Below are 18,785 nucleotides of genomic sequence, written 5' to 3' on the forward strand. Positions count from 1 at the left end.
CATGAGATTGCCAGGCTACTTGTTATTGATCATAAGAAAAGAATTGTGTTTATCTCAGTTGATTAAATGTAGATCAACAGATCATTATGATGGTAATTACCTTTGAATATCATCCTGCAGAATTCACAAGCCCAAATAGAGGTTTTGGTTTCGCACATAAAACAACTCACATCCTATCCTCAGTAACCAAGATGATGATAATGTAACTGTTTCTTCCCAGTCCACTCACATTAAATATGATAGATTTATCGATGCAACATTTTCATGAGCTTTCGATTCTGTTCCAGTATTGCATTTTATCCACTGCTAGCTGATCAGCAGCACAGAGCACTTTTGTGGCCTTTTCCATCGCCCTCATATGCTTGCCTGCATGTGAGACCCTCCCTCTCATTGTAAAAATGAGCAGCCAACTATTAGTCAAACATGGATTCTTAATTAAGTGGAACATTTTTTTTCACTGCTCCTGATTATGCTCTCCTCCACTCCCTGTCAGCTGCAAATAATTCTGATAATTTGGTGTTGCATCGTTGTACTATTTTAATTACATGATGATGGACTCCAGTTCTGCAGCTGAGTCACTATTCCATAATTCTCTTTTAACTACACCCCAAATACCTGCCACTGTGCTCCCATTTTGTCAATGAAACTCATTTATGTGTATTCTAGCTTTGCCAGGGTCTCTGTAAAAAAGCTGTGCTTATAAAGCCCCCAAATGGTAAGGTAATTGTTCTTGGAACAAATAAAATTAAAAGAGAGAAAGAGGGAGCACAAAGTTAATTTTGAGGCAGTTTTTTTTGTATTTTTTTGTGATTTTTTTTTTTGTTTTCAGTATAAATAAAACTTCTCACAAGATGATATAAAAATGACTCAATTATCTAAAAGCCCTGCAGGCATATAGTGCTGCTCTGTTCAACTTGTTTTTTTATGCACATACACACACACATTCAAGGTGCTTTGGAAAATGATACCAGCTTAGTAACCAATGATTATCATTTAATACATCTTGTGGGAGCAGGTTTCTTTGTGATTTCCACTTTGTGAGGGTTCATAGCTTCCTGTATTATATTTGCCCCACCTGTGCAAAGCCCTGTTTACATGCCAGTCATTACGTAAACCTGTGTGCTTCTGCGTAAATGAAATAAATGGGCAGTTAAAGCTTCTACTGTGGGAATGACTGCAGCATCTGTACATGATGTAAACTTGGACTGGGACACATAGAGTTTGTCCATTTGTTCATGTTTATGCAACACAGTTGATGAAGTGTTTCACTAGTTGCAACCTGCTACTGGCTGTGGATTGATCCTGTAATATCTGCTTTTCATGCATAGCAGATACGGCATCTTAAAACTAATATGGCATGTTTCTTTCATATTAGCAGAAACCTCCAATGTAGTATACAGTATACGGTCAGCTATGACCTTTTATAAAGTTTACTGTGTAGCATCTTCCAAAACAGTGGATAAATACTGTCAACTATGGGTCGTCTGTGCAAGCAGCTTATGACGACCTGTAATAATTGAGTGGCTGTATGTAGTAATTATGACAGGAGCAAAGAGGGAAGTCAGGTGATGTAGTTTAAAGAACAACAAAGTCCTCGTAGGGAGGTGGTTGGTACTGTTGGCATAGGGATGGGCTATTGCCGCCTATGTCTTTTTTGACGAGGTCAAAGAGTTTAAAATACAGGTTTTGGCTAACTAATAATTATTTGCAGGAACTCAACAGAGGAACTCTAATTTGTACTCTTTAGATGTAAAATGAGGAAGTTTGTGACCTGGCCATTATGGAAACAGTCAGCTTGAAAACCAAGCACTACCCAATAGCAAACTTTATCATTTCACAGCTAAACAGTACACTAAAATATGTTTCTGAAAACTTCTTAGGTGAGAAATCTGCAATGCAGTAACGGAGTCCTGCTTTGTATTTGATCAGTGCTGCCTAGCTTGACTGTTTGACCGCAGTTCACAAGCTTACTTACTTACTTACTCCTCTTTGTCCCCTATGGGACATAAGGCTTCAATGAGCATTCTCCATTGCATTCGGTCCCTGGCAGCATGTTGGGCCTCTCCCCATGACAGGTTCATCTGTTCCAGCTCTTGTGTCACAGTTCTGCGCCAGGTGGTTTTGGGCCTCCCAGGTTTTCTTTTGCCTAGTGGTGTCCATCTTAAGGCAACTTTTGTGATGCGGTCCTGCTCCATCCTCAACACATGTCCTAGCCATCTCAGGCGTCTGTGCGTAATCTCCTTGGTGATGTTTGGGCTTCCCGTTTTCTTGTACAGTTCATTGTTGGAGATTTTGTTAGGCCAAAAGATCTGGCATATTCGTCGGAGGCATCGATTATGAAACACTTCCATTCTCCTCATGTCTGTTTTGACAGTTCACAAGCGATGATTGACAAAATTGACAGCTGCGTAAGAGAATCCTTGGCTGTGATTGGTTGTTTTTCGTGACCTATGTTATATTCTAGCAAATGCCATTAGAAGCACAAGGAGTGGGAGGACGAAGCTGATTTTTTTTCACGGATTATCTGTCTCTTGTATTTCTGTGTGGATGTGGTGACAGTTTTAGCAAATATGATTAAAAGTTACAGCTGTATTTTCAACTTATCTTACGTACTTCAAATACATCCCGTATGTGATATACTTACTAACTTAGCTAAGTAGATTTGGTGCCTAAGTGCGACCATATCACAATGTTAACCAAGTGTTTAAAACTGCGACTGGTAGTATGTGCGCCTGTTGCTTGTACTCTTTATGCCAATATGAGTGTTTATGGGACACAGTAAAGGCTGTCTGTATTCTGTTAGAGTCAGTTGTATGTTTGTTTACGAGTTGCAAACTAAGTTTCACCATTTTTTTTTTCAATTACATTAAAAGCCATAATGCTCCAGAGAGGAGCTAGTTGTAAAACCCACAGAGAACAGATGACTGATACTGTCACAATTCAGAACAAATGCATTATCAGCATTCTTCAAAAATGAAATGTAAACAAAGATGTGGTATCTTCAGTCCTATCTGTTGACACCTCAGATAATCACACTTCCATAATCACCACAACTTGCGTGCATCTGGGCCACTAAGACAACAATCACGTTATCTGTCAATCTTTTAAGTCTATTTTCACACTGTATCTTCGCTTTCTCTATTTCCCCAACAGCAAACCGTTCCTCGACTATGTGGTAAGAGATGTGTGGTTTTAGTGCATTTATAAACAATGCCGGTGGCCCAAATAAGAAAGTGACAGAAAATAACTTAATCCTCAAAATAAAGGGATAAGTCCAATACTTTAAGTGGCCTTAGACTGGAGGGTTTAAGCCATCAGGGCGATGCAGAGGGATTCTGAGGGTTACCTTCACTCTCCTCGGCCCTGGAGCCTTCCCATCATAAATCTGCTATTTAAAATGTAACACCCCACTGTACTCCTCTCCTCCCCCCCGCCCCTCCATCTCTCATTACCCATGCCATCTTAGAGGTTTAATACTTGCCTGTACTTGCTTTTCTTTATGTGCTATTTTTAAGCGCACAGCTACCGTTTGTTGTCATGCCGTTCAACATTAAGGGACACAGCCTGGGAAAACCAGTCCAGGAGATGGTTCTTGCTCCAATGGTTGACAGATATACGCTAGTTAAATCTGATTTACAGGCTTTGGCACTCTGTGGCAAGGTTTAAGGAGAACGATGAGTCCTTTTGCAACGTGCTTTGATGACATGGGAATGAACAACAAACATATCAAAACTGAGATAATGAGGGAACAGCTTCTGGCCCAGATTTCACAGAATCATATACAATTAAAATATAGTATTATGTGCCAATGCATGCCTGTTTAAATGGTTAGTTTCATCTCTGGGCCCGCTATGCCACATGCTATCAATCGTTCGAGGGACAAGCTGTGAAACATCCTTCGTTCCTGCAAGATAAAAAAGCCCACACCTCCACCCCCTGCCTTCCCCTCTTTTTCTGTATTGTACTTTTGTAATTGGAGGTGCCATAATGAAATCAATTCAGTGGTGATAACAGATTTCACATCTTGTTACCAGTTTCCTTTGGAAGAGGCCGCCACATGAAGACGTCTAAAAATACTCCTCTTTCATGCATCATCAATATCTTCATTATATGAAAGATGGGCGTCAGGTTGTATTTGCTGTTTTCGTTTAATGTCACTTGACAGGGTAGCATCTTGCCTTGTGTCTGTGACACACTGCTTTTTTGTCTACTCTGTAATTCCACTTTTGCAGACGTGCGGAAAGCAGTTTCGTACCACACGCTGAAGCAAGTCGTGATAAAGCTGGGAACAGAACGGGAGGGCCTTTGTCAAAATCACAATAGAGAAGCAGAGACAGACATTTGCTCGTACGTTATCGTCTTTCTGTTTGTGTTAGCCTTGTATAAACACACACTTGACACTGGCATTGCACACTTTTCAACATCGTCACAGCAGAACTTGTTTTTGTTGGAGTGAACTGAAAGCCGGAATATTTATTTTTGGCAGTATCTCCTGGAAATCTAAAGTGTCATAAACAGCTTCTTGTAATCGTTTATTCTGAAGATTCAGGATTGTGACTTTAAACGTATCCTTATTGCCAGTGCCATTCATTAACATTGAGGCTGTTGCATCCCATTATAAAGAGCTGGCAGTTTGTTCCTTTACCACATACTGCTTTTTCATGTAACATTAATAGTAAAGTACAAAAACAACAGTAAACAAAGCCTTGAGATGATTTAATTTACATGTAATCAAAAAGCAACTGAAGCAATTCTTCCTGCATCTCTGTTGCATATATTATCTTGCACATAGAGCATCTCACTGACCTCACACAGGAAATACACAGAGTGCAGTGCAACACTTGGAACACACGCTGTAGTTTAAAACCTCAACCACAGAACTGACCGGTAGCTGACTTTTATGCCAGATGTTTATCCTCTCTGCTCAAGTTTATTTCAGCCAAGCTATGAATATTTATCATCCCAAACTGTTGACTGAGCGTTTTCTGAATGAATCCCAGAGTTCTCCCACGTGTACTGTATGCTACAGTGCCGCTCTCGTGTGCATCCACTAAGGAACTCGATAACTTCAAATAATTTAACACCTCAGAGACTGTGCCCACCTCACAGGAACAGGAAAGATGATCTCTTTTGTTTTAAATGCAGCTGTGTGTGACGGTTCACATTTCAGCAGCAATACAAGCAGAAGAAAACACAATGCTGCATTCTGATTTAAGTCTAGCCTAATTATTTGGTAAGGGGAGGGGGGGTAATACAATTGATTCTGTTTTTTTCTTGTTTTTCGTCTTTAGGCAGTGTACCATTTTCCCTAGATACACACTACAAAGTGAATTCCAACTGTGCTCTGGGACACAGTGGTGAGACACAGGGATGTCCACAGGCAAAGGCCTTAAGTCACACTCTGTGATGCTAACCATAGCTCCACTGCACACACCTACTCTAGCCTTCGTCTAATTACTGCCAGCCAGACGATTGGGGTCATCAGTGTTTGCTTGTGTTGACATGTTGAAACTATAATAAATGGATTTCTATGCACGTTGTGACGATACACACTAATTAACTATACACACAGACGCACGCTGTACTGTGCGGTATGGGGTGTGTATGAAGTTTTTAATGCTAGGCTGTTATGAGCCCATTGCAACATTTTGAATTTTTCTCTCTCCTCTCCTCTTGCCTCCACTGTTCCATCTGTGCCCTCTATATGAAAGGGAATAGTTGAGCAGGCCTGACAAAGGGCGGCACAGAGGAGGCAGAGGTGCTGAGGGAAGCTGAACACCGCTGGAAGGGATTCCTATCTGTTTGTGTGTGCATGTGTGTCATTTTGAATACTACATTTCCCTACCTATTATTTATTGCATGCATCTGACTATCGTAAAAAATGCATTTGAAAACTATATGTGATGCACAGAGAAGGAAGTGTTTGCACTGTGAATTCAAACATACATAAACATAACATCTAGTGTTGTAATCGGCTCTGTGACCCATGCTCAGGAACTGTTTAATCACCCTGTGTTCAAGGCATCTAACTGTAAATGTGATGCAAAATATCAAGCACGACAGGACAGGTGTAAGTTGTAAGACATTGTGAAGGTTTAAGGATAACACTTTTGAACATTATGTGTTTGAAGGTCCCATATTATGTGCACTGTCAAGTTCATACTTGAATTTTGTGTTTCTTTGTGAACATGTTAACATGCTTTAACGTTCAAAAAACACCTCATCCTGTCCGTGCTTGAACACCTGTACTCACCCTCTGTGTGAGACGCTTCATTTTAGTGCCTGTCTCTTTAAGCTCCCCTCCCGACAAAGTCCAGTCAGCATCTCTGCACCTTCATTGCAACCGGGGAATGACTGAAACAAAGTATAGAGGCGCTTTCTAACATTAGAAATCACCAGTAAAAGCTTCTAAACCAAAATCTTCACAACCACACATGTCCCGACAGGACTATGACCCAAAATCGAGGGGAAAATTAACCAGCAACCAAGAACACGTTTTTCTGATGTTACTGTGTAGCAGTGTGGGCTATGCAAACAACACTCAAAGTAGTGTGCCTGGAGCAAATGACAATATAAAGAAATCCCTCATGAGCTGACATCACCTTGTGTCTAAAGTAGATAAAAAAAAAACCAGTATTCAAAACATGCATAACGATCTTAATCCTTAGGTTTTTGCTCACATGAAATTCTTTCACATCAGTCATGTTTAATCTGATTATGACACTGTAACATTATGTATGATAGAGTCAACAAGGAAATGCAGAAAAGGTTCTCTGTAAAAAGCTATTTGAATAAATATCACTATCATTTCCAGAGAATAAGAGTTTGTTATGTATGTTATCTGATTCTAAAAACAGATCAGCACTGACTGGATCTGGTTCCTGCCCCTCATGCCTGTCCGACCGAGCCCGCCTGGCCCTCCGCATGCTGCCGTCCGAGCTGGGCCTGCCGTTGCCGCGGCAACAACAGCCGCATTGGAGCTGGCGTGGCTCCGTGCGGCAGCTCGGCCTCATTATGCTGCTGCTGGCTTTGATGTGGTTTGTGAGGCTCTACCTGCATTACTGCAGCCAGTGGCTCTACCTCCAGGCCATAGCAGTTCCTGTCAACAAGTGAGTTTGCTTCCTTTGATATCACCCTGCACGCACACACACACTCGTATGGGCACGGGGGGGGGGGGGGGGGGGGGGGTATGGAAAAACACACACACACACACACACACACACACACACGCACACACAGCAGAACTACATAGACACTCTTTGAGCCCATACATTGCTGCTGACATAAATCCTTTTACATACTGAAGAACATATAGGCAAACTGTAGATGCACACACACAACAGAGGCTCGCAAACTCAGGAGAACACAGATGCAAAGTATGGTTATGAAATAGGATGTGGAGGAGTGAAGGACTAGAGGAGAGAAGGAGGATGTGCAATGTGTCTGAGTGTGTATGTTGGCAAACATGCACACGCACACACTGGATACGCCCAAATCATCTGTTTGGAATCCCCCCATTAACATTTTAACAAGACTCTCTCAATATTAACAAACCATTGCTGGGGGAGTTTGCTGATTTTACCATGCAGATTTAAGTCCCAAAAGGCTACATTATTTGGAAGGAATTTATTGTTATTATTTGGTACACAGCATTGATAATAAACAGCAATAAGATACCGCAGAACTGTTAAATCACATCTCAATGGCATATGGTGCTGATTTAATTCATCACAATAAAACAAGCTGGCTGCAAACATGCATACAAGCAGGTTTTTATTACAATAACATGGGGGTGCAAACATCATGCATTAAATCATGGAAAGTGATAGAGGGAGGCTGAGGGAGAAAAAAATGTGGTGGAATAAAAAAAAAAAGATGGACTGAGGGGGTGGATAGGAGGTGAAAAAACAAAAACGCAAAAACAGAGGGGGTCAACGTCGGATGACAACTTCCACATGTCCAAATCTGCTGCTCTCCCTCCGAGCATTTCTCTCTCCATGCGATGGCCAGAGCTGGTGGTGCCCAGTGAGTGAGAGAGAGAGAGAGAGAGGCCAAGTGACAGTCAGAGTGGCTAGTGTGATGACAGGCCTCCCTCCCTTTTTCGTTTTTATCTCACTCTGTTTTTTCATCCTCTCTAGCTCCGTCTCTCTGTCTCTCTTTGCTTCCTCCTTCCCCATAGTCCTCCCTCGGACATCAGCGGACAGCAAAGTGTGCCCAGGAGCAACAGAGTCTCTGGCCCCTGTGTTGCTTCAGTCACCTATGAGCTCTCCTTTCTTCCTTTGTTTTTTTTTTTTTTCCTGACATAAATAATAAAACACACTAAAATTATTCCAGTATAAGTCCTGCATTCAGAATTTTACTTAGCTACAAGTATAAAAGTACTTGTGCACAGTTCCCCCTGTCCTGATATATATTTATATATTATATGGACTGTTATTTCTCATGCATCAGTGTCTAAGCAGCATCTCTGTAGCTGTGTCAGGAAGGGCGAATACTCTTTTTTTGTCCTGTTGGGTAGATAAGTGTACTTTATTACATGTATTATATGCTCATGTAAAATCTAATCTGCTAAATAATTACTAACTGTAGCTGGCAGGAATAAAGCAAATATTTCTCTCTGAAATGTAGTGGAGTAGAAGTGCCTTGTTTTCCTTGCTTACATGCACTTAGGGTGCGTTTCGAATTGCATACTTTTTCTTTTTACATTTAGTCAGTACTGAAACTGCCGTTAAAAAGTATGTACTGTTGTATGCAGTATGCACACAATGGGGACATACTACTTTCTCATAACGTTACACCCTGAACTTTGACCCTCTTGCTTTTATATCCGTTACCTTGGAGATAAAACAACCAGCGCTTGCAGAGTTCACCAGAGACAAAGACTGACCAAGAGAAATTTGCTGTTGTTACTTTGCAATGTATGTAGCTTAACTTCAAAGTTATACCTGCACAGATTGTAGATTCTGACATATTATATTTGCGACAGTGAAATTACATCTGCAATTCTCCTCTCCTCCTCTCCTCTCTTCTATCCTTTTGTTTGTGATATTTATAATTATTTGTTTACTTAATCAATATTCCTATAATTACTATTCGACTGGTCATTAGTTACTTGAATGCGCTGTTGTCCATCATTGCATCCTCTGACAGCTGCCAATCAGCTGTCAAGCTGACATCTGTTGATGTGACTTATCGTCCGCTGCACAGAGGATTGTGGGTCAGAACAGCCATAAAAGCGTGCCGGCTTGCATACTGCAAAATCAGACCGGATGTAGTAGAACATCCTTTTTTTGTTTTGCCATACTGCATTTGACATAGTATATACTGGGACGTGCTTAATATTTTTTCTGGGATACTATATAGCATGATAGTTTGGGTGTTGGGACGCACAGTTACTTTCCAAGGCTGAACAAGATCCATGTTGCCTGGCAATAGGACCACACATGCTCCAATCATTACACAAGTGCCACATGTCGTTTTGAAATTTCAAATGTGAGGCACCAAATTTGATTTGATGTGGAATCATGACCGTCAATATTTGATACGGAATGATGCTGCCAATGTCAAAATGCTGTTACAATTTATTGAAGTGGAAAGTTTCATTGTATTACATCAAGATTCACTATAAATGAAATATTCCCCTGTCAATGTTGGAATGAGATTTAACAGTGCAATTTATCTGGAAAAAGTAGAAGCTTACAGTGTCAAAAAAAATAACGTGAAACTCTTCTTTCTGTACCGGTCATTCAGTGAAGGAATCTCTGCGCTCTAAAAGGACTTTTGGAGGGTTGAATCTGTGTGTTAGGAGATTTGCCTCAGATAAAACGCCAACGGACCTCCACTGTCAGATTAATGGACAGAATCTGAGAGATGCTTGACTCTTGGAGCAAATCAGATGGAAATTAATGAGCAAAAACTGGACCTCTCCTCTCCCACCAGTGGCTCTACCTCCTCCTGACTGATGGGAAGATTAAGAAACTCATGAGGCTTGCGGTAAATGGGGAGTCTAACCTACAATAGGGGTCTCAGAAAAGCTCTCTCAAGTAACAGGAGAGGTGTTAATACTGTTACTTCTAAAGTCTGTATGTTTTTTGGGATATATATACAGATAATCTTATTATACATGAAATTTGTCTTTAAATGTATCACATGCAAGGCAGCACATACTAGTAAAACAGCCAGTTACAATGTTAATTGTCATCAAACTAATTAGACATGACAGAATCAACCACAAACAATATAACACAGTGTGTGAATTGCTGGAACCAGTTGCCCTTGAGCCTCAAAGCATCACAAACACAAACATGCTACACACATATTGACACATGCACACACTTCACACTCTGCCCACATCACAGCACATCACCCGCCTCCCGTTTCCTCTCCCGCCAGATTCCAGTTCCACGCACACACGGTGGACCTCGTGTACCAGAGTTCTCTGCTCCACACCCGGGAGGAGCTGGCGATGGTGGTGGTGGGTCCCCTGACCTTGAACGCAGTAACGTTCCTGCTGGTTCTGATCAGATGGGGCTGTCAACAGATATTTGGCTCACTCCCTTCCTTCACGTCAAAGTTTATCATGGCTCAGGGAGTGTGGACAGTCCTCGACCCCCTGGCAGTCTTTGCAGTGGACGCCGTCCTCGGGGTAAGTCACTTAAAAATAACTTGGACACTTGTGCACTTTAAATAGGAGTTCACTTTATCTTGGCAAAGTGACTTTAGATTACAAAAAAAGGGGGAGGGGAGAGGGTGAGAAAGAAAATGTGCAAGGTTAGATGAGTGTCTTTTTTGGCAGTGTGTTGGATTTTGTCAGTGAGGAAGATTGAAATGATTTGGACTGATGAGGCGATGTGTAAATCAAGTCCTACTTAAATGGCGTTGTAACAGTGTCTGACCAGACAACACTTAACATGTTCCATTTATCCCAAAGAAATTAATCTAGACCTATAATTTGTGATTTCAAAAAGTCAGTAATGTAAGATGCAGAGTGAGAGGAACACCAGCTGACCAGTGTGTGAACCTTAGTCCTAGAACCATCACGTGATCTCCCTGTGATCAGTCTCTGTCCTGGGCACGAGCTTTCCCATATTGCAAATGTCCAGCTTTGTAACAGTTTTAGATTTGTCTGTTTTTTTTCCTTTTCTTTCAATCTTTGTCTCCTCAGCGTCTCGCCTACAGCCCAGACACACCGGTGGGTGACGCAGCCAAGCTTTACTGGCACTTCTATCGAGCCGACCAATCAGGTGCAGCAGGAGTGATCATCACTCTCTTCCTCTACGCAGTCCTCTTCCTGCTGTCCATCACCATCCTCTCCATTAATATGCTCAGGTGAGAAAGTCGAGAAACATTTTGTGAATGGCAGAGATTGTCACCAAATCAAGACTACAGTAACACAATATGTTAATTTATATATATATATATATATACAAGCAGAAAATTTGGTAGCCAGGTTAGTAGAAAAGTTTTTATCCCAGAGATGAAGGAAATATATTTTTGAAAATTGTTAACACAGTTGTCAGTCGGCTGCTTGGCAGATGTACTGTTTAATATAGTGTGACCTTTTTTTTTTTTGACCTTTTTTGTTCTTACCTTGTTTATACCCTGACACTTCCTGTTAGGTCAAACATGTAAAAGAACATTATTTTGAGACCCAAAATGAGTTACGTCCCTGTCATTGTAGGCAAATCAGATTTCTCAAATCAAAGTGACCTGATCGGATTTGTGCATCCAGACATATTTGCATGGGTTGCTGTGGTAACAACGTAGGAGTTAGTAATCATGTAGCTAGGCTGGTGACATGGCTTCCCAACAAGTAAGCATGAGAAATGGAGGGCTCTCATTTGGCCCTTCAAATAATCGTGCTGTCAAGTGCAGAACTGCTCAGCCTTTCTGTCATTCTGGATTTAACATTGTTGTTGTTTGTTGTGTTTCAAGTGACGCCAAAGACACGTTGAAATCCGATTTGAGCAGCCAGAGCATCCAGACTGACACACAATTTTAGAAATGTGATTGGACTCACTTTTCAATCCGCCAGTGTGGTTTGGATCCGATTTGCAAAACTTAGTCATTTAGTTTCCAGCCGTCCAGACTTTCTGAAATCAATCTGGATACAATCTGGATATGCCAAAACAGATTCGGGCTGGCAGTCTAAACAAAGCTTAAGTATTTTTTATGTGCAAATCTGTTGGAGGAAATTAAATGCACTCAATTTGGGGCTATTACTAAAGCTATGAGAACAACCAGCTTCATGTCAGTGCATGTCAGTATTAAGATGTACCATGGTGTATCACTGGTGAAACACCGTGATGATCGTGTTCCCATAAATATAGTCAGTTCTGGTTCCACTGAATCCAGTCCCATTTTTATTCCAAATTACTCATTCACCCCTGACTTTGATCTCTGTGTCTGACCTTCCTGGTGGCTGAAAAGCATCACAACACAGCTTTAGCTGAGAATTATCATTTGGGTATTTTTGAATTGATGCAGCCTGTAGGGACAGTCTGCCAATGGAGAGGAACACCCTCTCTGAAACACCCCGGCCCTCACCAGCCTACTATTCTCGAGCACCCGTTTAGAAATAACTCTAAACCTTCCACCCCCGCAGCCTCGTGCCACTTTCCACCCCATCCACAATCTTTCTTCCCCTACTCTGTCCACAGAAAAGCACAAAAAATAAAAAAAAAACAGAAAATGAAAACAAATGTTGATGTAATCCATTTTGATTTTATAGTCGCATGGAATTACTTATGCAGTTATGCATCAACCTCACACATCTACACACATGCGCACACATTGAGTTCTCAGACACAAACACAGAAATACACACACACACACACACACCACACAGTTGCCTTTTTTGAACATACCATACTCTGCAATTGGTCGGAAAATTGAAAGCGTTTCTAATTCAAAAGTTAGATGTGTTTTGATATAGCGTGAACATATAACCCCCTTACATTATCCGATTAGGCTGAATGTTTTGCATGGTTGGTATCACTGCAGGTTTCATACATATTGAAATGGACTGCATGTACATGGTGGTGAACACACAAACTCTATCTCACCGCACTATGTGTTCCACTCAAGTCTTGCGGATTGAGGTCACTCATGCTGAAGCATTTACTTGCTAGGTTTATATGATGTTCAAGTTTTCATGTCCTCGGTGGAGCTGTTAGGAGCTTCTGGTTCCTAACTGTTGAGTCAGACATTACCCTTTTTCCTCTGTTTTAGAAAGAGATTGGCACTGCATTGCAATGGGAGGGCGGACTCAAACATGCACTGCAGAACCACTGATTCCAAATTTCCAGTTTAAAAGATGACTATTGCACTTTTTAAATAATAGAAGGACATCATTCTCAGCAGCATGGAAGTAAAAAAAGTAGAAGGGCGGGTGATAAATTACTGAATAATGTAACTCAGTATTCATCCAAGGTGTGTTCTCCCACCCTCATATAAGCCCAAATTCCATTAACGGCTCAAAATGTAAGAAAACCCTTATTGAATTAATCAGTTTGAGATTGGCGGCCGAGGAGAGGGTGCCATCTAATTTCAGTAAGCGGGACGCTTATCGGGCTCCAGCTAAATGGACAATATTAAAACAGCAGCCGGGAATAATGACTTCTGCCACTCAACCGCCACACGGGTTTGTATTGAATGTAGGCCACGAGGCTGAAGCAAGGCTGATAATTTTATGGGTTACAGTTTCCTATTGGCTGCAAGGAAGGGGCTCTGACACAGAGCGTGACCTATTTCTAAAAAAATGCCTGGGGCTATATGTATAGATAGAATGGACTGTTATCCTTTTTTAATTACATTTTAGGCAGCCTTTATTCACTGGCTGCAAATATACGCATCAGTGATGTGTTTTACATCTCTGTCCTCTTTGAAACTTCATAAACACCAAAAAGATGATGTTACATTGATAGTTAGGGAGTTAGAGCCAAATGATTACAAGGTTCAGAGCTATAAAATAATAATTAATTGCATTCCTGCACACAATTGCTGTGTTTCTCAAGTTTCCATTTGTGTATAGGGTGTAATGGTTCACAAATTCACGGTTCGGTTAAATATGATACAGTGGGTTCACGATTTTTTCGATTTTAAAAGTATGATAGCTGACATATTTTGGGTTTTTTTTATTTTGCAAAGCAGGAATTAGTGTCATTCCGAAATGGGCTCATTAAATTCTGGGTAAAGCAAAATTAGTGATTTATTTCTAACATATTATATATGTTAGAAAATACTTGTTAAAAATATGTCACTCCAATAGGAGAACGTGAGTATAGATTACGATTGACTCTTTCACCCTATGGTCACCGAGGTAAATACTGGACCCATTTTAAACAAGCCAGCTACAATATAAATACTACGTTACTACTAACATTAGAGCGCATGATATCAGTGTTGTTTCATTGGGCTACTGCGTTTCAGTGGCAAGTTTGCTACGTCCCTCCAGCTCTAGTAAATATGTGAATAAACATGTCTGTTAAATCACAATCATATAAAAACGAGCTAAACAGCCATCACTAACATTCATTGCTGTGGGTGTGTGAATTGTGCTAATGTTAGCTGCTGTTAGCTGCTGAACTAGAGGCTACCGCGCAGCAGCTCTTGTTCCCTGGTTCAGGGGTTCGTGCTGTGCCATGTGTGTGCTTCTGTCTTGGCTGGTATAGAGAGTCTGTTGCTGTGCAGGGGCCTGTGCTTCAGCTTGGGGGTTGTGTATGTTACTGTGCTACTGAGCTAGCTGTATAATTCACAGTGAAACCAAAGTGGCTCCAAACGACAGACCTGTAGGTTATCAGAGGATCCTGTATTTTTGTCTTGTAATGGCGGTACTGATCATCTTGAAACAAGCTAGCTTAGCGTAGCATGCCTCCCAGTGTGTCTCATTGGAGTAGAATGTTTTGGTTTGGGATTAGGAGGGGCATACCAAACTGAAAGTCTTGTACTGCATGGTTCAATATGAATACATGTATTGTTACATCCCTAGTGTGTATATATACATACAGCATGCAGTTTAAACAGGAACTTCATACTCCATAGCCTTAGCCAAATCACTCATAAGCACCTCTTCTCAAAGGAAACATGCATTAACTAGCAGTTACATCTTGTAAAATGTCATATCATGTAGTGTACGTATATGTGTGGGACTGGGAGGATACTATTCTATTCTTAAGCAATGAAAGAGTAATTCATAGTAAAGTCAAAGGTAGAAAACACTGCATAATTCTTTCAGTCTAAATGCATTTAATGTATGCAGGTTTCCCAGACAAAAATACCCTTCCCTTTTTTTCCCACCGTGATCATGTTGTCGTGAATATTCCGTCAAATTGTATTCCATAAGTTAACACGTGTCCTCAAGGTGACCCCCACAGTGAAGAAGAGCTGATGAGAGCCTTATCATCCAGGTCAAACCCCAGATATAAGTAACACAAACTTACATTCAGGGCACTTCCAACGCCGAGGAAATGAGCCTGTTTTGAAGCACAAAGATGGAAAGATGGTGAATTCCTCCAAGAGAGATGCCGCATAAATGAATGAGAAGCACAATTCAAGTGTAGGATGAAAATGAATGCATGCTATTCCTGTGTCTGAGGTCAAGATTCTACAAACATGCCTCTCCCAAGAGCGATGGGGAATGATGCTGAGTTCAAAGCTCCGTACCAGCGTCTTGTATAAATCCCCGTCTCCTTGATGTTGGTTTTATTTGAGAGTTGATTACCCTCTGACAGGCTAGAATCTCTATGGAAGGGCACAAGGTCTGCTGGTTTTGATGGTCAGCCAAGGCATTTGTTTACAGACATGGTGATTCTTTTTAGGGGTTGGCTGCATGCACCCTTGTGTGGCAAAAGAAAAACAACACTTTGGTGCTGTGCGCTCATCTGGAGGTATGAATCAATATGCCTTCTGCTGCGCCGAACGTTTTCTTGTGACTCAGGCTGGTCTCTCCAGACACATCTGCAACCAGCACGTCCGTTGCATCTGCCATCTTTGAAGCTCGGCATTAACACTGAAGAGTATCCCAGGATCTGACTCCCACACAGTAACAGATGTACAACAACCACGCAGACATGCAGCCAAACGCAGACATTGCTACAGCTTGTGTTAACAAAGTGCTTCCCACTCACAGGCCAATTTGTTTGATTCCTTTTGCTCTTTCATTGTGTTTGTATTGATATATTAGACTTTTATAGAGCGTCACACTGCAAATATGCTTTGTGTAATCAATAGAAGAATCATATGTTCTCCCAGCAAGTTGGGATCATTTTGATTTGACCTGTTCCATAAAAGCCAGCGAGAATACAAAAAAGAGGATGCTTTTTGGCATAAGGGTAACCACAGAGCTAGATATCCACAATTATCATCACGACACAAGGCAAAGATGTTTTTTTCTTTGACCCCATGTGACCTTTACAGGGCAAAGACAGTGATTCAGTACGGCGTCACTCCTGCTGCCACTCCCCCCTCTAACTTCTTCTCTCACACCACACCTTCCAGGTTCCACAACGACGGGCGCATGCTAGACGTCTTTCAACGGCTCACAGCCAAGGAGGGGACGTACTTCCTGCCTCAGGACCTAGAGCTGTCCAATCAGGAGCTGAGCTACATTGTCAAGAAGGCGGAGCAGTGGAGAGGCTTTAATGGGGAGAGACGCAAGGTAAGCAGCCTGTCCTGTCTGTCCAGAGGATGCTCTTCTCCCCCTCCTGATTAATTGGGCTAATGGGTGTTTTCTTAACAAGAGAATGAGATAAAAGGTCACTGATACATGTCTATTAGGTTGGTCTGTGTATAAAGGAGGAATTACATTTGGTTGTCTGTAACTACGGGAGGCATTTGAAGGGAGGACTGGCTGAGGCAACATGAATGTGATACTGAAAGGAACATATAACGGCAGCCATGATGGCATCCCATTGCTCATCAATACCATGTCCAATTTGGTCACTTTAACGAAGATATTACGTCCGAGAGGATGTATAGAATAGGCTCATTTTATATCATTACATTTTCTTTAGTTACATTTCAGAAAGCTGAGAATTCATCTCAGAGGTCTTTAGCTTCATTCTAATTAGTACAAGATAATTACCAAAACAGAAACTCGGCTAGCGGGCTGCCTGATTAGTCTGTGGAAACCAATTTCCGAAGATATTTCATTAAAGAAAGACTGCTCAATCAACACACACACTGGGGTGCATACATGTGCATATGCTGGGCATTCCCTTAATGTGGACAGCTCGGTGACATGGAGGAATGCATGATTCCAGCAGGTATAAATGTATGTCCCCATGAAATTACTATTGCTTGGGAGAGGCTGTCGCATGTTTGACAGCCCAGCGCAGGTCGATGGAGATGACACAGGGAAGGGCAGTGCATTAGCACCAAGCCTACACCCGATGTAAAATCTTTGCATAGTGATTGAAAATGTGACTTGTTGAGATAAGGGAAATGGAACACAGCGATCAAACTGCAGCCCCCTTTAATTTATTCCGGCAGGATTTGTTAGTGGCACACATCGCTCGGTGTTCTCTGTGTTCATTAACTCCTTTGCTCTTTGCTTGCACAAGTTCATATGGCTGTAAAGGGGTAAAATGGAACCACAAGCTACAGTCCTTTTTTGGTTTCTAGTGAAAGACTGGCTGTTATAATGTATGCACTGTTTTGTCTTACAGGGGAGTAAAAACAGGCTTGACTGAACTTAAACATAATTTCTGAGGTCCAAGGTAATTAAAGGGAACCTACTTTGCTGAAGTTTAGGTTCACACTTGTATTTTGGATTTCTGAAAGAACATATTTACATGCTTTAATTGTCTCCTCATACCGTCTGTGCTGGAACACATGTATTCACCGTCTGTCCGAAACCCTCCATTTTAGCACCTGTATCTTTAAGCCCCCTCCTCAATTAGCCCAGTCCACTCTTATTGGTCAGCCTTTTCAGGTCATATGCATCTTAGCATCTCTGTACTATAATTGCAGCCAGGGAATGACTTAATTGGAGTACAGCGGCAGTTTCTCAAAGACTGTTTTTTTTTGGTTTTTTTTGGGAGAGACATTTTTGCCTTTTTTGATGATAGTATAGCCGAAGACTGACAGGAAAGGTGCAAAGAGAGGGAGATGACACACAGCAAATGGCTGCAGATCAGAGTCAAACCCAGGCCATTGCAAAGTCCTTAACATTTATGGGCCACACACTCTACCAGGTGAGCCAGAGGTTGCCCCGTACTGCGAAAAAATGACAGACATGTTTCAGCATGAATATGATGTGAAATCAGGGAGAAATAATCAACGTCAGCAACCAACATTACATGTTCCCCTGGAATTAGCACGTAGCCTCATCTAGCAGTGTACACTACCTAATGGAAACAGTTGCAATAGCATGCCTGGAGCAGATGACCATGTAAAGAAATCTGTTACAATCTGAGGTCAGCAGCTTGTGGCCAAAGTAGAAAAAGTAGTGAGTATTGCTTACCGGGATTACTTTTGTATATGTTTCCCTCATTATTTGCATCTTTGGCCATGTTTAAAGTGAACATTTGACATTGTAATGTGACAGAAAATAAGGAAAAGCATAACAGGTCCCATCTAACATTTGTATGAAATCAACTTCCTCTGTGAAACCCCACACTAAGAAATTGCTCTACACTTTGAAGATCTACTCCCCACAGTGTGAGCAGAGGCAACATAACAAACACAATGTAAGGCAGTTAGTTTGGAACAGTGTTGATCGGCTGCTTTGCTGCACACTATCTGCCATCATACAAATCTTATGTCAGAATAGCAACCATCATTTT

At 41.4% G+C, this 18,785-nt stretch overlaps 1 protein-coding gene across 1 annotated transcript in view; it reads left to right on the forward strand.

Moving 5' to 3' along the window:
* Positions 1–18,785, forward strand: part of ofcc1 (orofacial cleft 1 candidate 1) — a 100,871-nt gene that overhangs the window by 57,159 nt on the left and 24,927 nt on the right. Inside the window, exons 20-23 of the mRNA XM_049564706.1 lie at positions 6,858–7,109; positions 10,393–10,645; positions 11,165–11,328; positions 16,498–16,657. Coding sequence (XP_049420663.1) covers positions 6,858–7,109; positions 10,393–10,645; positions 11,165–11,328; positions 16,498–16,657 — 829 coding nt within the window. The remainder of the gene's footprint in view (positions 1–6,857; positions 7,110–10,392; positions 10,646–11,164; positions 11,329–16,497; positions 16,658–18,785) is intronic.

Source organism: Epinephelus fuscoguttatus, linkage group LG21, assembly GCF_011397635.1.
Source record: "Epinephelus fuscoguttatus linkage group LG21, E.fuscoguttatus.final_Chr_v1".
Lineage (NCBI taxonomy): Eukaryota > Metazoa > Chordata > Actinopteri > Perciformes > Serranidae > Epinephelus > Epinephelus fuscoguttatus.